The sequence below is a fragment of the Eriocheir sinensis genome, chromosome 42 (assembly GCF_024679095.1).
Source record: "Eriocheir sinensis breed Jianghai 21 chromosome 42, ASM2467909v1, whole genome shotgun sequence".
In the NCBI taxonomy this organism is placed as follows: domain Eukaryota; kingdom Metazoa; phylum Arthropoda; class Malacostraca; order Decapoda; family Varunidae; genus Eriocheir; species Eriocheir sinensis.
The window spans coordinates 10,429,525-10,448,062 of NC_066550.1; the positions used below are offsets into that span (position 1 = coordinate 10,429,525).

At 37.8% G+C, this 18,538-nt stretch overlaps 1 protein-coding gene and 1 long non-coding RNA gene across 4 annotated transcripts; one reads left to right on the forward strand and one right to left on the reverse strand.

Moving 5' to 3' along the window:
* Positions 1–1,056: 1,056 nt before the first annotated feature.
* On the forward strand, positions 1,057–18,473 carry LOC127009994 (cytochrome b5-like). Of its 3 annotated transcripts, XR_007762718.1 has the most exons (5): positions 1,057–1,287; positions 7,704–7,832; positions 8,832–8,899; positions 12,227–12,454; positions 13,105–13,534. XR_007762718.1 is itself a non-coding variant. In XM_050883695.1 (4 exons), the coding sequence occupies exons 1-4, from the start codon at positions 1,072–1,074 to the stop codon at positions 16,253–16,255; spliced, it is 501 nt and encodes a 166-aa protein (XP_050739652.1). In that variant the 5' UTR covers positions 1,057–1,071; the 3' UTR covers positions 16,256–18,473. The 3 variants fall into 3 exon arrangements, 2 of the variants coding, with proteins under 2 accessions (XP_050739652.1, XP_050739651.1); XM_050883695.1 differs by lacking the exons at positions 12,227–12,454; positions 13,105–13,534 and adding an exon at positions 16,168–18,473; XM_050883694.1 differs by having other exon boundaries at positions 12,227–13,534.
* On the reverse strand, positions 14,261–16,172 carry LOC127009995 (uncharacterized). Its single transcript, XR_007762719.1, has 2 exons — positions 15,660–16,172; positions 14,261–15,508 (listed from the first exon to the last, which is right to left on the reverse strand). It is a non-coding gene; the product is annotated as an uncharacterized LOC127009995 (long non-coding RNA).
* Positions 18,474–18,538: the final 65 nt, after the last annotated feature.

The window sequence follows — 18,538 nt, forward strand, 5'->3', positions numbered from 1 at the left end:
ATCATGCATCTAAATTTCCTTCTCTTTCCATTCTTATTTCCTCTAGTGAAGTTTTATTAGATTTATACATCATGTGACTAAATATCCTTTCATTTCCACAGCTATTTTTTTCTACAGTGAAGTTTTGGGTTTATTACATTACCTGACAATTTCATTTTTATTTCCATTCCTATTTTCCTCTACAGTGAAGTTTTGGGTTTATTACTTGTGACTATATATAAAGTTCCTATCATTTCCACTTCTATTTTCCTCTATAGTGAAGTTTTGGGTTTATTACATTACCTGATAATTTCCTTTTTATTTCCATTCCTATTTTCCTCTACAGTGAAGTTTTGGGTATATTACTTGTGACTATATATAAATTTCCTATCATCATCATCATCATTCTCCCCTATAGTGATTTGGGTTTGTTAGTATTCCTGTCAAGTTAAGGTGACTGCTTATGTGACTGAATTTGCCTTTATTTCCATTCACATTTTCCTCAAACTTAATCATGAATTTGTGGGTTTATTACTTTTCCCTCCTTGATATCTATTCCTCAGTCAGATTACCTTCATAGAACAAGGATTGACAAGTAGTGATGACTCCACATACTTACACATGGAGCCTGGTAATGATGATTTAGCATAAGTTGTATTAAAAGTCCTAATAAATTGTAAGCAGGCATGACTCGTAGAAATTAGTTTAAAGGGATAGAGGTTATACAAGAACTACAATCTTAAATGTAACTGCACCGTATTTGATTTTAAAGTTAAGAGGAGCCATATAATTTTATATCAAGGTCAATGAAGAGAAAGTCAGGGGTGCAGTACGTCAACTTCCCCCGTCGCGTACGATGCACTGTTGCCAGATTATCGTACTCAGAGCATAGTACTTGCCAGTTTCTGACGCCTATTCATTGCCAAGAAACACCAATAATTAACCATTTTAACGATAAATCTATATAAAACCAGTTAAAGGGGTGGAGGAGACAGTTTAAAGGTTGGAAATCGGAAAAATATAAAAACATAAGTACGACAATCTAACAATGTTGATACGATGTTTGTTTACAAGAGTTGCTGCGCCGACGCAATGACGCAACAAGACAGTGTTCCTGAGGGCGTCGAGGAGGGAGGAGCACCACGCCGCCGCACCGCCCGCACCACCACCACCATGTCCGAAGGCAAGGAGAGCGCGAGTCCCCTGAAGGTGTACACGCTGGAGGAGGTGGCCAAGCACAAGACGCCGGAATCCTGCTGGTTTGTGATCCACGACAAGGTGTACGACGTGGCCAAGTTCCTGGACGAGGTAACGTGTTGATCTCAGCCCTCACGTTGTGTTGTAGTGATGTTAAGTGTGTTGTTGTAGGGGTTAAGTGTTTTATTGTAGTGGTTAAGTGTGTGTGTGTCATGAGGGTGTTGTAGTGGGTGTGTGGGTGGGGTGAGGAGGGGGAGAAGGGTGGGGGAGGCGTGAGTCTTCTGGGAGTGGGAGATGACAGTGTCGAGTGCCATGAAAAAAGAAAGAAATGAAGGAAGAAAGAAATGAAAGAAAGAATGAAGGAAGGAAGGAAGAAGAAAGAGAGAGAGAGAGAGAGAGAGAGAGAGAGATAATACATGGAGAATAGGGTTAAAGGAAAACGATACTAGTTTACTTGAATAACCTGTGTTCATTTCACATACTATTACTATTTCTACGATAATTACAACATTCATTACTTCTGTTACTGCTTCTGGTATTACTCTAGTCTTTAAATCTTAAGAATAGTGGCTCCTTGCGGGTGCACATTTAGGGCACGGTGTGGTGGTAATTACAACATTTCTAGCACTTACGACGGGATTTTGACAAGCGGACAGGCGTGTTTATGTCACAAGGGGTGTATTTTTCCACGTTACCCTCACGATTTCTTCTAAGTCGATGGGCGATGAGACTGCGAGCTCCGGGGTGAAGAAAGGGAAGAGCCAGCGTGGAAAAATACACCCCTTGTGACATAAACACACCTGTCCGCTTGTCAAAAATTTAAGATTTACCCTCCAATCTTTCAATATTATTTTCAATTCAATACTTGTTCCTATACTCTTTTTTTTCCGGTAAATTCAACTTGCTCTTCAACATTTCTCATTACAGTTGATTGCAAATTACTCGTTTCTGTGGTAATATTTTTTTTGTTCTAATATGGAGGAGGTTTGATGGGGGCGAAATTCCCAGTAGCAGGTGGGTGGCTCGAGGGTGGGGCTTGGGGTCAGTGTTAATTCAGTTTGTTAGATTTAATTAATTTTTATACATAATCGCACCCATTTTGTCGTGCATAGAGGCAGCACAGAGTGACTATGAGTGGTGAGAATGTCATCTTGGAGTGAAGTGGGTGAAAGACTGGAGTTTTACCCTACCAGCACTTTACCATTATTCCAGCTCTCTCTTCCTGTTACGTACCAGTCCTCCTTCCTTCTCCCTCCCCCACTCCCTCCCCTCTCTCCCAGGCCCAGTAAGATCTGTAAATGGGTCAAGGTGGGCTGCATGCATATACCTGAAAGCATAAATGACTCACCTGTATTCTGTGAAGTGTTTCTCATGGCTCTTTATATACAGATAAATTGAAAAAAATATGCAACCCGATGTGAGTTTTATTATTTTTATTGGTTTTTAGGGTGTGTGTGTTTGTGTGTGTGTGTGGAGGGGGTGGGGGTGGGGGGATGAAGAAGGGTAAATATAGCCCCAGAACTCAAAGACTATTTTTTGACAATAGCAATAGCCCTAGCAATACAAACACACACAAGAAAAAGATAAATATAAAAGAATGATAGAATAGAAAAATAGAAATGATTCATATCAGTACCAGAATAATTGATAGGACTCTTACAGGAAACATTTGATTTTGAAACCATCCTGTCCATGTCCCTGTCACTATTACATACAATCCACTTGCCATCAGTGATCCGCTGTGATTGGAACGGATTTGGCCTTCACTGGTAGCCTGATAACATATACTCCCAGGACTTTCTCTGCCTCTGTGGTGGATAGTGGAATGTTTCCCATGTGGTACTGGTATGCTGGATATCTTCATTGAACTGTAGCAGCCACTTTTTGTTCCATTCCTGTAGCTTGGTGAGGTCTTCTTGTAGGAAATCTGCAGTCAACAGGTTAAGATCCTAAATACACCCCTGGTAGTAGTAGTACCTAGTAGATTTGGTAGCTGTGTTTAGAACCTTAGTGCATGAATGAGGTCTGCTTTATGTGATAATTGTAGTAGTGGTAGAGATATGGTAATTGTAGTAGTAGTAGTAGTAGTAGAAGTAATGATTATTTATTTTTATTTTTATCCAGTGAATGAAAGTGAAGGAATGTAACAATAATGGTAACAGTGATAGTGATAGTACAGATGATAGTGGTGGTGGTGGTGGTGGTAGTAAAGACAAGATAATTCTGCTTTAGATAAGATAAGATGTCTGTACCCTTACCTGTACTAATTTGATTGTCCTAGGTACCTGCTCTTATGAAATGTATAGAAGACTGTGATCGACTGAGAGATTTACATAGATATTCAGACCACACAGATACTATGGTCCAGATTAGGTGGTATGTCTTTAAAAGCAAGTGCAATTATGTTTAATGCATTTCTACTTTAGTGAATATTAAGGTGAAGGAAGTGTCGGTTGAGCTTGTTTTTATAGGTGAGAGAGAGAGAGAGAGAGAGAGAGAGAGAGAGAGAGAGTTAAGCTAGAATGGGAGGAAGAAATGGAAGTATGAAGAACAAGAAAAGAAAAAAATGAGTACTAAGAAATATTGAAGTTGAAGGCTAAGAGAAAACAGAGAGAGAGAGAGAGAGAGAGAGAGAGAGAGAGAGAGAGAGAGAGAGAGAGAGAGAGAGAGGGGATTACAGGTATGAGTGTGACAAGACGTAGGAAGAAGGGATTTGCATTTTTTTATTTTTTTATTAAGGTTCTTTTATATTGCTCTTTGGTGTCTAAACATCTCATAAATGCTTTCTCATACATCCTTCTTTTTCCTTATTTTCCTGCCAGTCTCTCAATGCTCTTTTTAGTTTCATTTACATTCCATTTCATTTTTCTCTTTCATCTTTTACTTTTTTCAGTTATTTCAGATTTTTTTTTTTTTTTTTCATAATGTTTTCATCGATCCCAGGAGCATATTCATCTGTAGCTTTGAAATTAGCCATGAGGTGTTCTGGATAATACTCTCAATCTGATTCCCACTCAAAATTATTCTATGTCATGTTTTCATTTGTCTTTCAGTGTTTTTTTCTTAGTTTATTATTCATTCCATTTTCTATTTTTTTCTCACAAAGATCTCTTCATTAATTCGGACATGGTTTCTCTTCTTATTTATTTATTTTCTTTCTCTTCAGTACTTTTTTTTTCTTCACTTTCATCTTGTATTTCTAAAGAATGAATGTTGTTTTGGTTATAAATGATTTTGTATGTAACTGATGAATTGGTGTGGAAAGAGAGAGTCGGCTGGATTGACACATATCTTCATCTCTCTCTCTCTCTCTCTCTCTCTCTCTCTCTCTCTCTCTCTCTCTCTCTCTCTCTCTCTCTCTCTCTCTCTCTCTCTCTCTCTCTCTCTCTCTCATGACCTACCCTAAGCTGACCGTCTCCTGTACCCTGCCTTGACCTTGAACATATCTATTAGTCTCTCTCTCTCTCTCTCTCTCTCTCTCTCTCTCTCTCTCTCTCTCTCTCTCTCTCTCTCACTGTCAGAATCGGCTATTTTCCATTAATTTATAGCATTTCTGTAGTGGTGGTGGTGGTAGTAGCAGTAGTAGTAGTAGTAGTAGTAGTAGTAGTAGTAGTAGTAGTGGTATTTGTAGTAGTAGTTGTAGTAGTAATAGTAGATGAGTGTTATTGTAGTCTATATAAGCTATAGGTCAAATGTGAAGTCGGTTTTTAAGCTCAAATTCGATATAATAACCTGTAAAAGTATTAAGATTAGTTACATTATAGCCTTAAAATCATCCCTCAACCATCATCATGACAGCCAAAGACCATAACCTTGCAAGACACTTAAAAGAGTGCATAGATAAGTGAAAATATGATGGGAGGTCAGATGTACGATAAGCAATGATCGGAGCGTGGGGTACGATACTCGGGGCTTGATCACGTAGGAAGCGGTTTTTTGTTGCTATTTCTTTACTTGTTTTTTTCTTGTCTTGCCCTGATTTTTTTTCTTGTTTTTTTTGTTTTAAGAGATTTTGTTTGTCCCAGATTGGAGTTCAGAGAGAGAGAGAGAGAGAGAGAGAGCGAGAGAGAGAGAGTTATTGATAGGCCTATAAGTTTGAATTAACAAGTACAGCCTAATAGATATGTAAAAAAAAAAAACTACTGAATGATAGACTGCTCTCTCTCTCTCTCTCTCTCTCTCTCTCTCTCTCTCTCTCTCTCAACAGTTGCAGTTTCATGCTTTCTAGACATATAGTCTTAATCAGTAAGGAGAGAGAGAGAGAGAGAGAGAGAGAGAGAGAGAGAGAGAGAGAGAGATGGCACATACCGGTCCGTTAATCCATCATTTTTTTTTTTTTTTGTGGGATCTGATAGGAGGAGGAGAAGAAACATATGTGGAGGAGAGGTGTTGGGCGTATTGAGAAATTAGACATGATTGATAACACGTTCTCTCTCTCTCTCTCTCTCTCTCTCTCTCTCTCTCTCTCTCTCTCTCTCTCTCTCGTCCAGTCCATCTTCTTTCATCTTTTTTCTATCTTTTCCTTTCTATTTTCTCTTTCTTTTCGCCCAATCCATCTTACTTACTTATTTCCTTCTTTCCAAATCCTTAGTACGTCTCTCTCTCTCTCTCTCTCTCTCTCTCTCTCTCTCTCTCTCTCTCTCTCTCTCTCTCTCTCAGCCCATTTATAAAAAGCAAGTCACGGTGAGCTCGCGGTTGTCAGCTGACGTGGCTCTGGAGAGAGAGAGAGAGAGAGAGAGAGCATCTTCCTGACTTACTTTATCAGTACTTCTTTATCATATCATTTACTTTATTTTTCTTTATTTATCACATTTAATAATATAAGGAAATCGTACAGAAAAGTAATATTAAGTAATTTTGGATTCTAAGCTCTGTTGATTTACTTATTCTTAGTATTATATATAATAAGTATACATATTCCTTAGTTTTTTTTTCGTTTGGTAGTAGTAATTGTTGTTGTTGTTGTTGTTCCTATTATTTGTGTTTCTTTGTCTTGTTCTAAATATTCGTCATCTTTCTTAATTTTTTTCTTCCCGTCAGCATTTTGTTCTTCTTCTTCTTCTTCTTCTTCATTTCTTCTTTGTCTTCATCATCTCTATCTTCTTTTCTTCTCTTCTTCTTCTTCCTCCTCCTCCTCCTCCTCCTCCATTATCACATCCTCCCTCCCTCCCTCCTTCCCTCCCCCCTTGACCCCAATCTTGATATCCTTGACCCCAACATGCAATGAAGGCGCGTGTACGTGTGTGTGTGCATGTGTGTGTGTGTGTGTGTTATCAAGCATGCATCTGTTGACATGCATATATTAAATTGTCATGGTGATTTGCTGATAGTCTTATACATACATACATGAATTATAGCATACATACATACATACATACATACATACATACATACATAAAAGCAGGTACCTTCTTATTTGTAATTGTGATGAGCGTTGTTGTCATTGTTATAATTAGTAAAGTAACTCACTCTCTCTCTCTCTCTCTCTCTCTCTCTCTCTCTCTCTCTCTCTCTCTCTCTCTCTCTCTCTCTCTCTCTCTCTCTCTCTCTCTCTCTCTCTCTCTCTCTCTCTCTCTCTCTCTCTCTCATATCTTTCCTCTTTCCATCCTGTCTTTTCAATATCTTTACTCCTTCCCTCAATTCTTACCTCAGACTCCCGAAAACTCGTATAAATATGTAAATAAATAAAAATATATCACTTCTGGAGATATTATAATACTTTCATTTTTCCTACACATTACCTAATTACTCTATACATAGCCTGCAATGATATAAAGTAAGAGTTAGAGAAAAAATAGATGACCAGTGTGTATGTAACCTAATTCCATATATACATTACTTTATGCTCTAAACCCATTAACCCATATATTATGAAATGGTTTGTGTTTTTGTGCGAGAAAAATGAGAAAAAAATCATCACTCAGGCAAACCATTTCATAATATACGTCAACGCATTTGTGATCAGTTTATGCATCATCTTTTTTGGGGGGGTTTATATCCTGTCACAAATTTGGCCCGTCGCTGCTACACAGTAAAGCGACAAATTTGGCCCGTCGCTGCTACTGGGTTAAAACTCAATATGAAAATAAGAATAAATGTCAGTTCTAGATATATAAACTAACACTCCTTATCACTGCCTAACCTAGTAATTTTATGCATTATGTACTCTACTTAACCTGGTAGCAGCGATGGGCCAAATGTGTGGCTTTACCGTGTACCAGCGACGGGCCAAATCTGTGGCTTTACCGTGTACCAGCGACGGGCCAAATCTGTGGCTTTACCGTGTACCAGCGATGGGCCAAATTTGTGCCATGATATAAACCCCCCCAAATAGATGATGCATAAACTGATCACAAATGCGTTGATATATATTATGAAATGGTTTGTGTGAGAGATGATTTTTTCTCATTATTCTCGCTTTGAGGGACCATTAAGTAACATGATCCTCTCTGCTACTGGGTTAATCCTACACCCACATTACCTTTTCCCTACCCTAACACCCCACTAACCTCCCCCTTTCTCCGCAGCACCCAGGCGGGGAGGAGGTGCTACTGGAGCAGGCGGGGAAAGACGGCACGGAGAACTTTGAGGATGTCGGCCACTCCACTGATGCTCGGGAGATGATGGCGGAGTACTGCATTGGGGAACTGTGCGAGGTAAGGGGGACAGGGATGGATGGGAAAGGGGGTGGATGGGTTGAAGGGGGGGAGAGGGTAGAGGGAGAGAAGGAAGGGTAAAGGGATGATAAGAAGAGAAAGATAGTGTAAGAAAGAAGACTAGAAATAAAGATACCTAGAAAAGGGAGGATAAGGAAGGAGGGGGTATATTGGAAGCTGTGTAAAGGGAAGAGAGGAGATGAAGAAGAGGGGATAACAGGAGATAAAGAAAGAAGGGATGAAAAGAAGAGAAAGGGAAAGATTTGAGTGAAGATGAAAAGACAAGAAAAAAACAAAGGATAAAGATAATGAAGGGATATTTGAACAAGGGGAAGATAGGGGTGGAAGTGAAGAAGAAGGGATAACAGGAGATAGAGAAAGAACGGATGAAAAGAAGAGAAAGGGAAAGATTTGAGTGAAGATGAAAAGACAAGAAAAAAACAAAGGATAAAGATAATGAAGGGATATTTGAACAAGGGGAAGATAGGGGTGGAAGTGAAGAAGAAGGGATAACAGGAGATAGAGAAAGAAGGGATGAAAAGAAGAGAAAGGGAAAGATTTGAGTGAAGATGAAAAGACAAGAAAAAAACAAAGGATAAAGATAATGAAGGTATATTTGAACAAGGGGAAGATAGGGGTGGAAGTGAAGAAGAAGGGATAACAGGAGATAGAGAAAGAAGGGATGAAAAGAAGAGAAAGGGAAAGATTTGAGTGAAGATGAAAAGACAAGAAAAAAACAAAGGATAAAGATAATGAAGGTATATTTGAACAAGGGGAAGATAGGGGTGGAAGTGAAGAAGAAGGGATAACAGGAGATAGAGAAAGAAGGGATGAAAAGAAGAGAAAGGGAAAGATTTGAGTCAAGATGAAAACACAAGAAAAAAACATAAGATATAGATAATAAAGGAATATTTGAACACCATGATGTGATTACCATTATTATTTTTATTATTATTATTGTTATTATTATTATTATTATTATTATTATTATTATTACAGGAGGATAAGAAACACACCAAGGACAAGGGACCCAAGGCATGGACATCAGATAACGACTCAAACCAAAGGTACTTATGGTAGTAGTAGTAGTAGTAGTAGTAGTAGTAGTAGTAGAGGGTAGAAGATGATGCAGGCATAACTAACCGTGTAGATAGTAGTATTAGTAGTTGCAGTAGTAGTAGTAGTAGTAGTAGTAGTAGTTCTGTAATAGTACTTTCAACTTATGCTTATTAAGTTATATATAAATCATCCCCAATTCATAGTTAAAAAGTAAAGCAGAAGAAGGAGAGGAAGAAGGAAAAAGGAATAAGAAGAGAATAATGCAGATAAAGTAAGGAAGAACAGGAAGAAGAGAAAGATTGAAGAAGGAATAGGAAGAAAATAGTATTAATAAAGTAAGGAAGTATAGGAAGAAAGGAAGGAGAGAGAGAGGGAAGAAAGAATAAACAGAGAATAAGGATGATAAAATAAGGAAGAACAGGAAGGAAAGAAGAGAGAGAGGGAAGGAAGAATAAGCAAAGAATAAGGGTGATTAAATAAGGAAGAATAGGAAGGAAGGAAGGAGAGAATGAAGAGATAGATTGAAGAAGGAATAGCCAGAGAATAGTCGATAAGAAAAAGAAGAATAGGAAGGAGAAAAAGAAGAGAAAGATGAAAGAAGGAATAGACAGAGAATAGCCAATAAAATAAAGAACAATAGGAAGGAAAAAAGGAGAGAAAGAAGAAGGAATAGACAGAGAATACCCAATAAAATAAGGAAGAATAGAAAGGAAGTAAGAAGAGAAGAGAAAGGAAGGAATAACCAGAGAATAATGTGAATAAAGGAAGGAAGAACAGGAAATAAAAGACCAATTACAGATCAGACAGAGAACAGATAAAAAAAAGAGGAAAAAAATAGAGATAGAAAGGAAGAGCAAAGAAGAAAAAAATATTAATGTAGAGGAAAATGGATTATGGCTTTGAGGGAGGAAAAGGGAGATTGCAATTAAAGGAGAGGAGGAAAAATAGAGGATGAAAGAGAGAGAGAGAGAGAGAGAGAGAGAGAGAGAGAGAGAGAGAGAGAGAGAGAGAGAGAGAGAGAGAGAGAGAGAGAGAGATTAGCTTTGAATTATATAAAGAAAGATATATAAACAAAAAAAATAATTAGTGCTTGTTATTTAGTTTGTTATTTTTGTTACTCTTAATGTACATACCTTTTTAATTAACCTTCTTATATCTCACTTTTTTACCTGTCTGCTTGTACCTTTACCTGCTTGTTTGTTTGTGTGTATGTGTGTGTGTTTGTCTGTGTGTGTGTGTCTGTGTGTGTGTGTGTGTGTGTGTGTGTGTGTGTTTGTTTGTTTGTTTGTTTGTTATGCCTTGTTGTTTTCTTGTTTTTTTTCACTTGTTTTTTTTAGCTTTGCCATACATCAATTTGCTTTGTTTATGTATAAGAGTGTTTGTATATAGATTAGCTTGCTTTCATTTGTTTGCTTACTAATATATCTATCTGTTTTTTTACATATTTATTTGTTATTTTGGAGTTGAATCTTGTCAGTAGCATCTAAGTGGTCCCACAGAACTTCATTTTTTTCTTTGATGATACATATAGAAAGACACATATATAGAAAGACACATATATAGAAAGACACATATAAAAAGATACATATAGAAAGATACATATAGAAAGACACATATAGAAAGACACATATATAGAAAGACACATATATAGAAAGACACATATAAAAAGATACATATAGAAAGATACATATAGAAAGACACATATAGAAAGACACATATAGAAAGACGCATATAGAAAGACACATATAAAAAGATACATATAGAAAGATACATATAGAAAGATACATATAGAAAGATACATATAGAAAGATACATATAAAAAGATACATATAGAAAGACACATATAGAAAGACACATATATAGAAAGACACATATAAAAAGATACATATAGAAAGATACATATAGAAAGACACATATATAGAAAGACACATATATAGAAAGACACATATAAAAAGATACATATAAAAAGATACATATAGAAAGACACATATAGAAAGACACATATATAGAAAGACACATATAAAAAGATACATATAGAAAGATACATATAGAAAGACACATATAGAAAGACACATATAAAAAGATACATATAGAAAGACACAGAAAAATACATATAGAAAGACACATATAGAAAGACACATATAAAAAGATACATATAGAAAGATACACATACGTAGCAGGAAAATATCGCAGTCCTAAGTTGATTTTTGATTGAGAAAGACACATAAGAAAATAAATGCTTTGATAGGAAAATAAAAAATGCGCTTGGTTAGTTTGAAAAAGAAGAGATGATTTTGAAATAATAATAATAATAAAAATAAATACTTCACTCAATGTGTTCAAAAGATATTAGATGGATTGCAATACTAAAAGAAAAAAAGTACCTAATTCAAAGGGAGAAAGGGATGATTTGAAATAATAATAGAAAAAATAGTTCACTCATTGGCTTTGAAAAGAGATGTCGACGGTTTAAGATTATGTACAAAAAATCCTTCACTTGTCGGGTTAAACATTTCAAAGCATTTATGTGGCAAGGGTTTGAAATAATATAAAAAAATAACTCACTCACTTCACTCACTGGGCTAAAAGGAAATAGATTGTTCAAAATAATAATAATAAAAAAAATACTTCACTTGTTGGGTTAAATATTTCCAAGCATTTATGTGGCAAGGGTTTGAAATAATATAAAAAAATAACTCACTCACTCACTTCACTCACTGGGCTAAAAGGAAATAGGGTTCAGAATAATAATAATAAAAAAAAATACTTAATTTGTTGGGTTAAACATTTCAAAGCATTTATGTGGCAAGGGTTTTAAATCATAGTAAAAAATAACTCACTCACTCATTCACTTCACTCACTGGGCTAAAAGGAAATAGATTGTTCAAAATAATAATAATAAAAAAAATACTTCATTCATCGGGTTTAACGTTTCCAAGCATTTAACGTTTCCAAGCATTTATGTGGCAAGTTACTTCTCCCACAACCTTCCTTATTCCTTCCCCTTCCCCCCTCGGAAAAAAAACACGCCAGTCATTTTTAACCACCGACCCCTAGCAGCCCTTGATAATGGAGAGGGAAATGTCACACAACGACGCAGTGCTATATTTCACAGACCCAGCGAGGAGGAGGAGAGAGAGAGAGAGAGAGAGAGAGAATGAATGGATGAAAAAAATATAAATGGAAGAAAGAAAGAAAGAAAATAATATAAAAGAAATGAAAGAAGACTTTTTTATGTCTTTCCATTTCATCAAAAACACTTCCCATTAATCCTTATATATTTTTTCTTGTGCCAAATTTTTTTTTTCCCATCCCTCGCGTCTTTGCCGTTGCAGGCGTTGGCGTCGTCTGGCGTGCCCTCTGGTGGTGCCTGTGGGTCTGGCTCTCCTGGCCCTCCTTGCCTACAGGGTGTGGCAGGGGCGGAGGGGATAGGCCAGGCTAGGGACGGGAGGCTAGGCTGTGGAAGTTGTTGACCATTAAATATAGTACTCGCCTTACCCAATTTGTATTCGTATCAAGAAGAAAACTGTATATACTAGTAACTTTGAGAGGGTAGACTAAAGGTATTTTCAGGTTACAGAGAGCCCATTTAGCATATGAGGCGTCTAGAGCTTGAGGGGCGAACACACCAACATGGGGGATTTTGAGTTTTCGTTGGTTTCCGCTAGATGGAAGCACTGTGCAACCCTCTGTGAATGTGAAAATGGGAAATCTGTCTCTATGGCCCAGTAGAAGGGTGTTGAGAGTAGCGTGTTTTTTGCCTGTCTGCAGAGTGTATGATGTCGGCTGGATCAGGTCTCTATGGGCGAAGAGCACTAGTAAAACACTCATAAAACACCTACATATGGTAATTTTGTTTTGAAATTTATACTGGCTGTCAGTTACATCATGTTATTTTTTTTCAAAGTTTGGATTAAATCAGATCATAAACTTGCATTAATAAAAAAACACCCTTATGTGCTTTTTTTTATAACAATTTCACACAAACACTGATTCCATTGAATTTATCCAGCTGAAAACTTTCTGTTGTTGTATGATGGTAGTGCTATGTGTGTTTTTCATTATGTTCTTGCTATGCTTGACTTTGAAGACCTGTAGCTCAAAACTTGGTAATTGGCTTGTTCGCCCCTTGAGCACTAGACGCCTCATATCTCCTACTATAGTGAAAAAAGAAAACTGTATATACTAGTAACTTTGAGAGGGTAGACTAAAGGTATTTTCAGGTTAGAGAGAGACCATTTCGTATATCTCCTACTGTAGTGAAACCAGATTAGCGAGATTGTTTTTGTGTTAGCTTCCATGGGTCCTTTCCTCCCCTCTGCTCTACCACACAGGGAGTCGGGAGGGTACCTGCTGGCGATTACAAGTCCAACACGTGATCAGGCTCTGGTGAATTACACAGCCCCAACACCTGTCAACCCCTTTCATATGTCAGCTATAGGTAACAGATGAGAGGGAGAAATAGGTGTTGGAACCCAGTAACTAATAGAGATGACCGAAACAGTGAGGAAATGAGGGAGGGAGGAACAGAGAAAGGAGAGCTGGCAGGAACGTAGGAGGAGGAGGAGGAAAAGTACAAGGAAGAAAGCTATCCGAGAACTTATAAAGGATGAGAGCTGGCAGGAACATAGGAGGAGGAGAAGGAGGAAAAGTACAAGGAAGAAAGCTATCCGAGAACTTATAAAGGAGGAGAGCTGGCAGGAACATAGGAGGAGAAGGAGGAGGAAAAGTACAATGAAGAAAGCTATCCGAGAACTTAAGAGATGATGACCTGAATCAATGTGGGAGTGAGGAGTGAGGTGGAGGAGGAGAGCCAGCAATGGAGTGGACGAACCCAACGCAAAAATGATCTCGGCAATCTCGTCTCACTACAGTTCTCGCATTAGGGTCAAGAAAGTACCTGGCGACATTAAGGTTCGGCACGATGAAGGATTTTTGTTAATGTTAAGATCGGCAAACATTCCACATTCTTACGGAAGATCATTTTTTCTTACCCAGTTCTTATTATGCGAGATTTTAATTTTGTGATGTGGATGGTAATAGTAATGGTTTTTAGATGTGGTAGTGGTAGTATGGTTAGTGTGAGGTTGTGGTTGTGGTGGTGTGGTTAGATTGTGGTTGAAGGATGGTAGTTTGAGTGTGGTGGAGAGGTGGTGTGGTTGGGTGATGTGGTGGTGGAGGAGAGGTGGAGGGTGCTTGTGGATGATGGTTTCTCTCTCTCTCTCTCTCTCTCTCTCTCTCTCTCTCTCTCTCTCTCTCTCTCTCTCTCTCTCTCTCTCTCTCTCTCTCTCTCTCTCTCTCTCTCTCTCTCTCTCTCTCTCTCTCTCTCTCTCTCTCTCTCTCTCTCTCTCTCTCTCTCTCTCTCTCTCTCTCTCTCTCTCTCTCTCTCTCTCTCTCTCTCTCTCTCTCTCTCTCTCTCTCTCTCTCTCTCTACTTCATTTCTCTATTCGTGTTTTGCATTTTCCATTTTTTATTCACTCATTCTTTATTACATCATCAATTTACACTTATATGGGAACACTTTTTTTACACTTATATGGGAACACTTTTTTACACTTATATGGTAACATTTTTTTTTCCATAATGAGTCTTTTTACAATACTATCATATTTTCTTTCTCATTTATCATCATTTTGTTCACTTCTCTTTTCTTTTTCTTTCTTTTTTCTTTTCTTTTTGGGAGTTGCCATGTTGTTTTTAAAAGGACTAATTGTTTCTGTTTTCTTTATTTTGCTTGATTTTTTGCTTTTTCTATCTTAAATTATCCTTTTTTTAGACCTTTCTTTGTTTTGTTTGCCTCGATTTTTTGCATGTACGTATTTTGTTTGTGCGGCTTTTAGCGTATGTGCGTTTGTGTGTGTGTGTGTGTGTGTGTGTGTGTGTGTGTGTGTGTGTGTGTGTTCATTTATTTCCTCTAACAGTCTGGTTCTTTACAGCCTTGAACTAATTGATATGTATAGAAATAATAATGATTTGATGAAGGACTTGTTGGCAATTTTCTTTTTCTTGATTAACAGCTGTTGTAGTTTCCTTTTTTAATGTGTGATTCCCTTCTGTATCTCTCTATTCATGCCTTTTCTTTATTTTTTATGTATACTGTATCTTTGTCCTATCTTTACTCTCCTCTCTTCCTCCTTTTATATTCTTCCGTCTGTGTCATTTATCATTTTCTACATTTCTTTTTGTTTTCTTTTTTTTATCTAATTATCTTCCTTTCTTTTCCATGTTTTATCTTTGTCCTATCTTTTCTCTCCTCTCTTCCTCCTTTTTATCTTCTTCCATCTACATCCTTTATCATTTTCTACATTCCTCTTTGTTTTCTTTTTTTATCTTATTGTCTTCGTTTATTCTCCTTTCTTTCTCCTTCTGTCTTTCCTTCTTTATTTTTGTCCTATCTTTTCTCTCCTCTTCCTCCTTTTTATCTTCTTCCATTTACGTCATTTATCATTTTTTACGTTCCTCTTGTTTTCTTTTTTTATCTCATTGTCTTCCTTCTCCCTTCTCTCTCCTTCTGTCTTTCCTTTTTTATCTTTGTCCTATATTTTCTCTCCTCTCTTCCTCCTCTTTATCTTCTTCCATCTATATCCTTTATCATTTTCTACATTCCTCTTTGTTTACTTTTTTTTATCTCATTGTCTTCCTTCCTTCTCCCTTCTTTCTCCTACTGTCTTTTTTTTTTTTTTATCTTTGTCCTATATTTTCTCCTCTCTTCCTCCTTTTTATCTTCTTCCATATATGTCATCATTTTCTATGTTCCTCTTTGTTTACTTTTTTTTATTTTTTTGTCTTCCTTCCTTCTCCCTTCTTTCTCCTACTGTCTCCTTTTTTATCCTCCTTTATATGTATTTTCTTCACTGTACTCTTATTTACTTTCCTCCTTTACCTCCTTTGTTGCTGTTATTCTCCTTCTCTTCCTCCTCCCTTCTCCTTTCCACTCTCTCTCTCCCTTTTTTATTCCTTTTCCATCTATATCCTTTTCTTATATTTCTACTGTACCCAATGTTGAGCTTATTCTCCCTTTCTTCATTCTTCCTCCCTCCCATTTCTCCCTTCTACCATCTCTCCCTTTCACTATATTTTTCCTGTACCCAATGTTGCGCTTATTCTCCCTCCCATTTCTCCCTTTCACTCTATTTTTCCTGTACCCAATGTTGTGCTTATCCTCCCTTCCTTCACTCTTTCTCCCTGCCATCTCTCCCTTCTACCGTCTCTCCCTTTCACTCAAATGTCACCACCAGCACCACCATCGTACGACCCTCCTCCTCCCTTTTTGCAGTGTGTGGCGGGGTTGGCTGCTGCCCGTGGGAATCGCCTGCCTTGCCTCCCTCCTCTACAGGATGTACGCCCTCCCCAACACAAGCTAATGGTCACCCCACCCTTGCCTTACGCCCTAACACCTATGTCAACTCTCCTCCTCATCTCTCGGTTACTCGGTTTCTCTTCCTCCCTCCCTCACTTACTCCCTTATATTGCTTTCTTCTTTTTGTAATAAACTGTTAATGTTCATCCTTATCTTTGCCGTATGGCCTGACACCTATGTTGGGTCTTCTCCTTATCCTCTCGTCTATTCTATCTCTCCCTCCCTTTCTTCTATACTGCGTTCTTGTTATCTCCTTCACTAGTTAATGTTTATCCTTATCCTAACTCTCCTTCTCACTGTTGCCAGATTATTGTACTCAGAGCATAGGTTTCTGTCGCCTAACTATTGCCAAGAAACATCAGGATCTAACTCTTTTAACGATAACTATAAGTGGGTTTCGTTATTGGAGCCCAGAATACAGTTTAGGAAGTCAGGAAATATAAGCGGCCGAGTACGACAGTCTGGCAACGTTGGTTCTTCTTGTTACTCTCTCACTCCTTTCCATATTGCTATTTTGCTATGCCCAATATTGTCTGCATTCCTCGATCTTAACCTGATTCGTCTCTTATAGTAAAAGAGTTAAGGTTTATCCCAATTCTTGCCTTATGATGTTATACGATTGTTGGTTCTCCTTCTCCTTCTCTTCCTTCTCCGCACTCCCTGACTCCCATAATGGTTCAGGCGATCTTGTTCTTGGGTAATTTTCTTCCTTTCCTTCTTTCTCCTTCTCTTAAATTCTTGCTTGTTCTCCTCCTCCTCTTCCTCTCTGTTCCTCTTTTTTTCTCTTCCTCCTCCTCCTATGTTCTTGCTGGTTCTCTTCCTCTTTGTTCCTCTTTCTTTCTCCTTCTTTTATGTTCTTGCTTGTTCTTCCCCACCTCCTCTCTGTTCCTCCCTCCTTCCCTCCCTCATTTCCTTGTTGGTTCAGCTCATCAAGTTCTTGGGTAACTTTCTTCCTTTCTCTCCTTCTCTTATGTTCTAGCTTGTTCTTCCCCTCCTCCTCCTCTCTGTTCCTCCTTCCTTCCCTCCCCCATTTTCTCTTAGTTATTGGGTAGTTAGTTATGTTACGTTGTTTCTTCCTCCTCCTCTTCCTCCTCCTCCTCCTGTTCCTCCTTCTCCTCAGCTACTCTCTTACTTCCTCTCCTCAATCTCCTAGTTCTGAGTTGACCATTCCTCTTCCTCCTCCTCCTTCTTCTTCCATAATCCCATCGTCCACCCCCCTATCCCCACCCCCTAAATCTTCCACCACCACCACCACCACCGCCGCCGCAAGCACCACCACCACCAGGGGCCACATCGCTGACTTCCTCTTCCTCCTCGTGTGACCTTATGTGACCTCAAGATGACCTGGGATGGGAATAGAAGAAAGTGTGATGAGTGAGTGTGTTAGTTTGTGATTGTGTGTGAGTGTGTGTTTATATTCTTGCCTTTGTTAAGTTGTTCAGATCGGTGCAGCTCATTGTAAGTTTTGTTTTTTATCATATTATTAAAGTGTTGTATTGCTTATTGGGTTTATTTTATTATGTTTACTCTTGAGGCGTTAATATGTGAGTGCATAGTAATAAGATAAGGGAGAGATTGTAATTAAAATAGTCCTTGTAATAATTTAGCGACAGTAGAGTAGAGAGAGAGGGAGAGAGAATTAAGTTAATGTCAAAATCAAAATGAGTAAAAAAAGGGAGAGAAGGAGGAGAGAGAGAGAGGAGGAAAGTAGAATAATGAAGACCAAAGGAATGAATGAAGGAAAGAAGGGAGAAGAGAATAATAAGGAGGAGAGAGTGAGGAAAGAAGAATGAAGACTAAAGAAATGAATGAAGGAAAGAAGGGAGGAGAAGAGAGTAATATTTTTTGTGAGGAGAAAAGTAGAATAGAGTAAATGGAGAGAGAGAGTGAAGGAAGGGAGAAAGGGAGAAGAGAGGAACGGAGAATAATATTTTTTTGTATCGTTTGCATGTAAGGTTATGAGTGTTGGTAAGTGTGTTATGATGATATACTATTCTTATACAACCATTACTACTACTACTACTACTACTACTACTACTACTACTACTACTACTACTACTACTACTACTATTTTTACTACTACTACTACTATTGCAGCTGCTACTCTTCTCGCATAAAAGCGGTCATCTTCATACTGGGTTATTGTAATGTAATGTAATGTAAACTAAGAGTATTATAAATATATACATAATACAAAGATGAAATATATGTATGAGAATGTGGTGGTTATTTTATTACATTTGATACTACTACTACTATTACTACTACTACTACTACTGCTAACTCT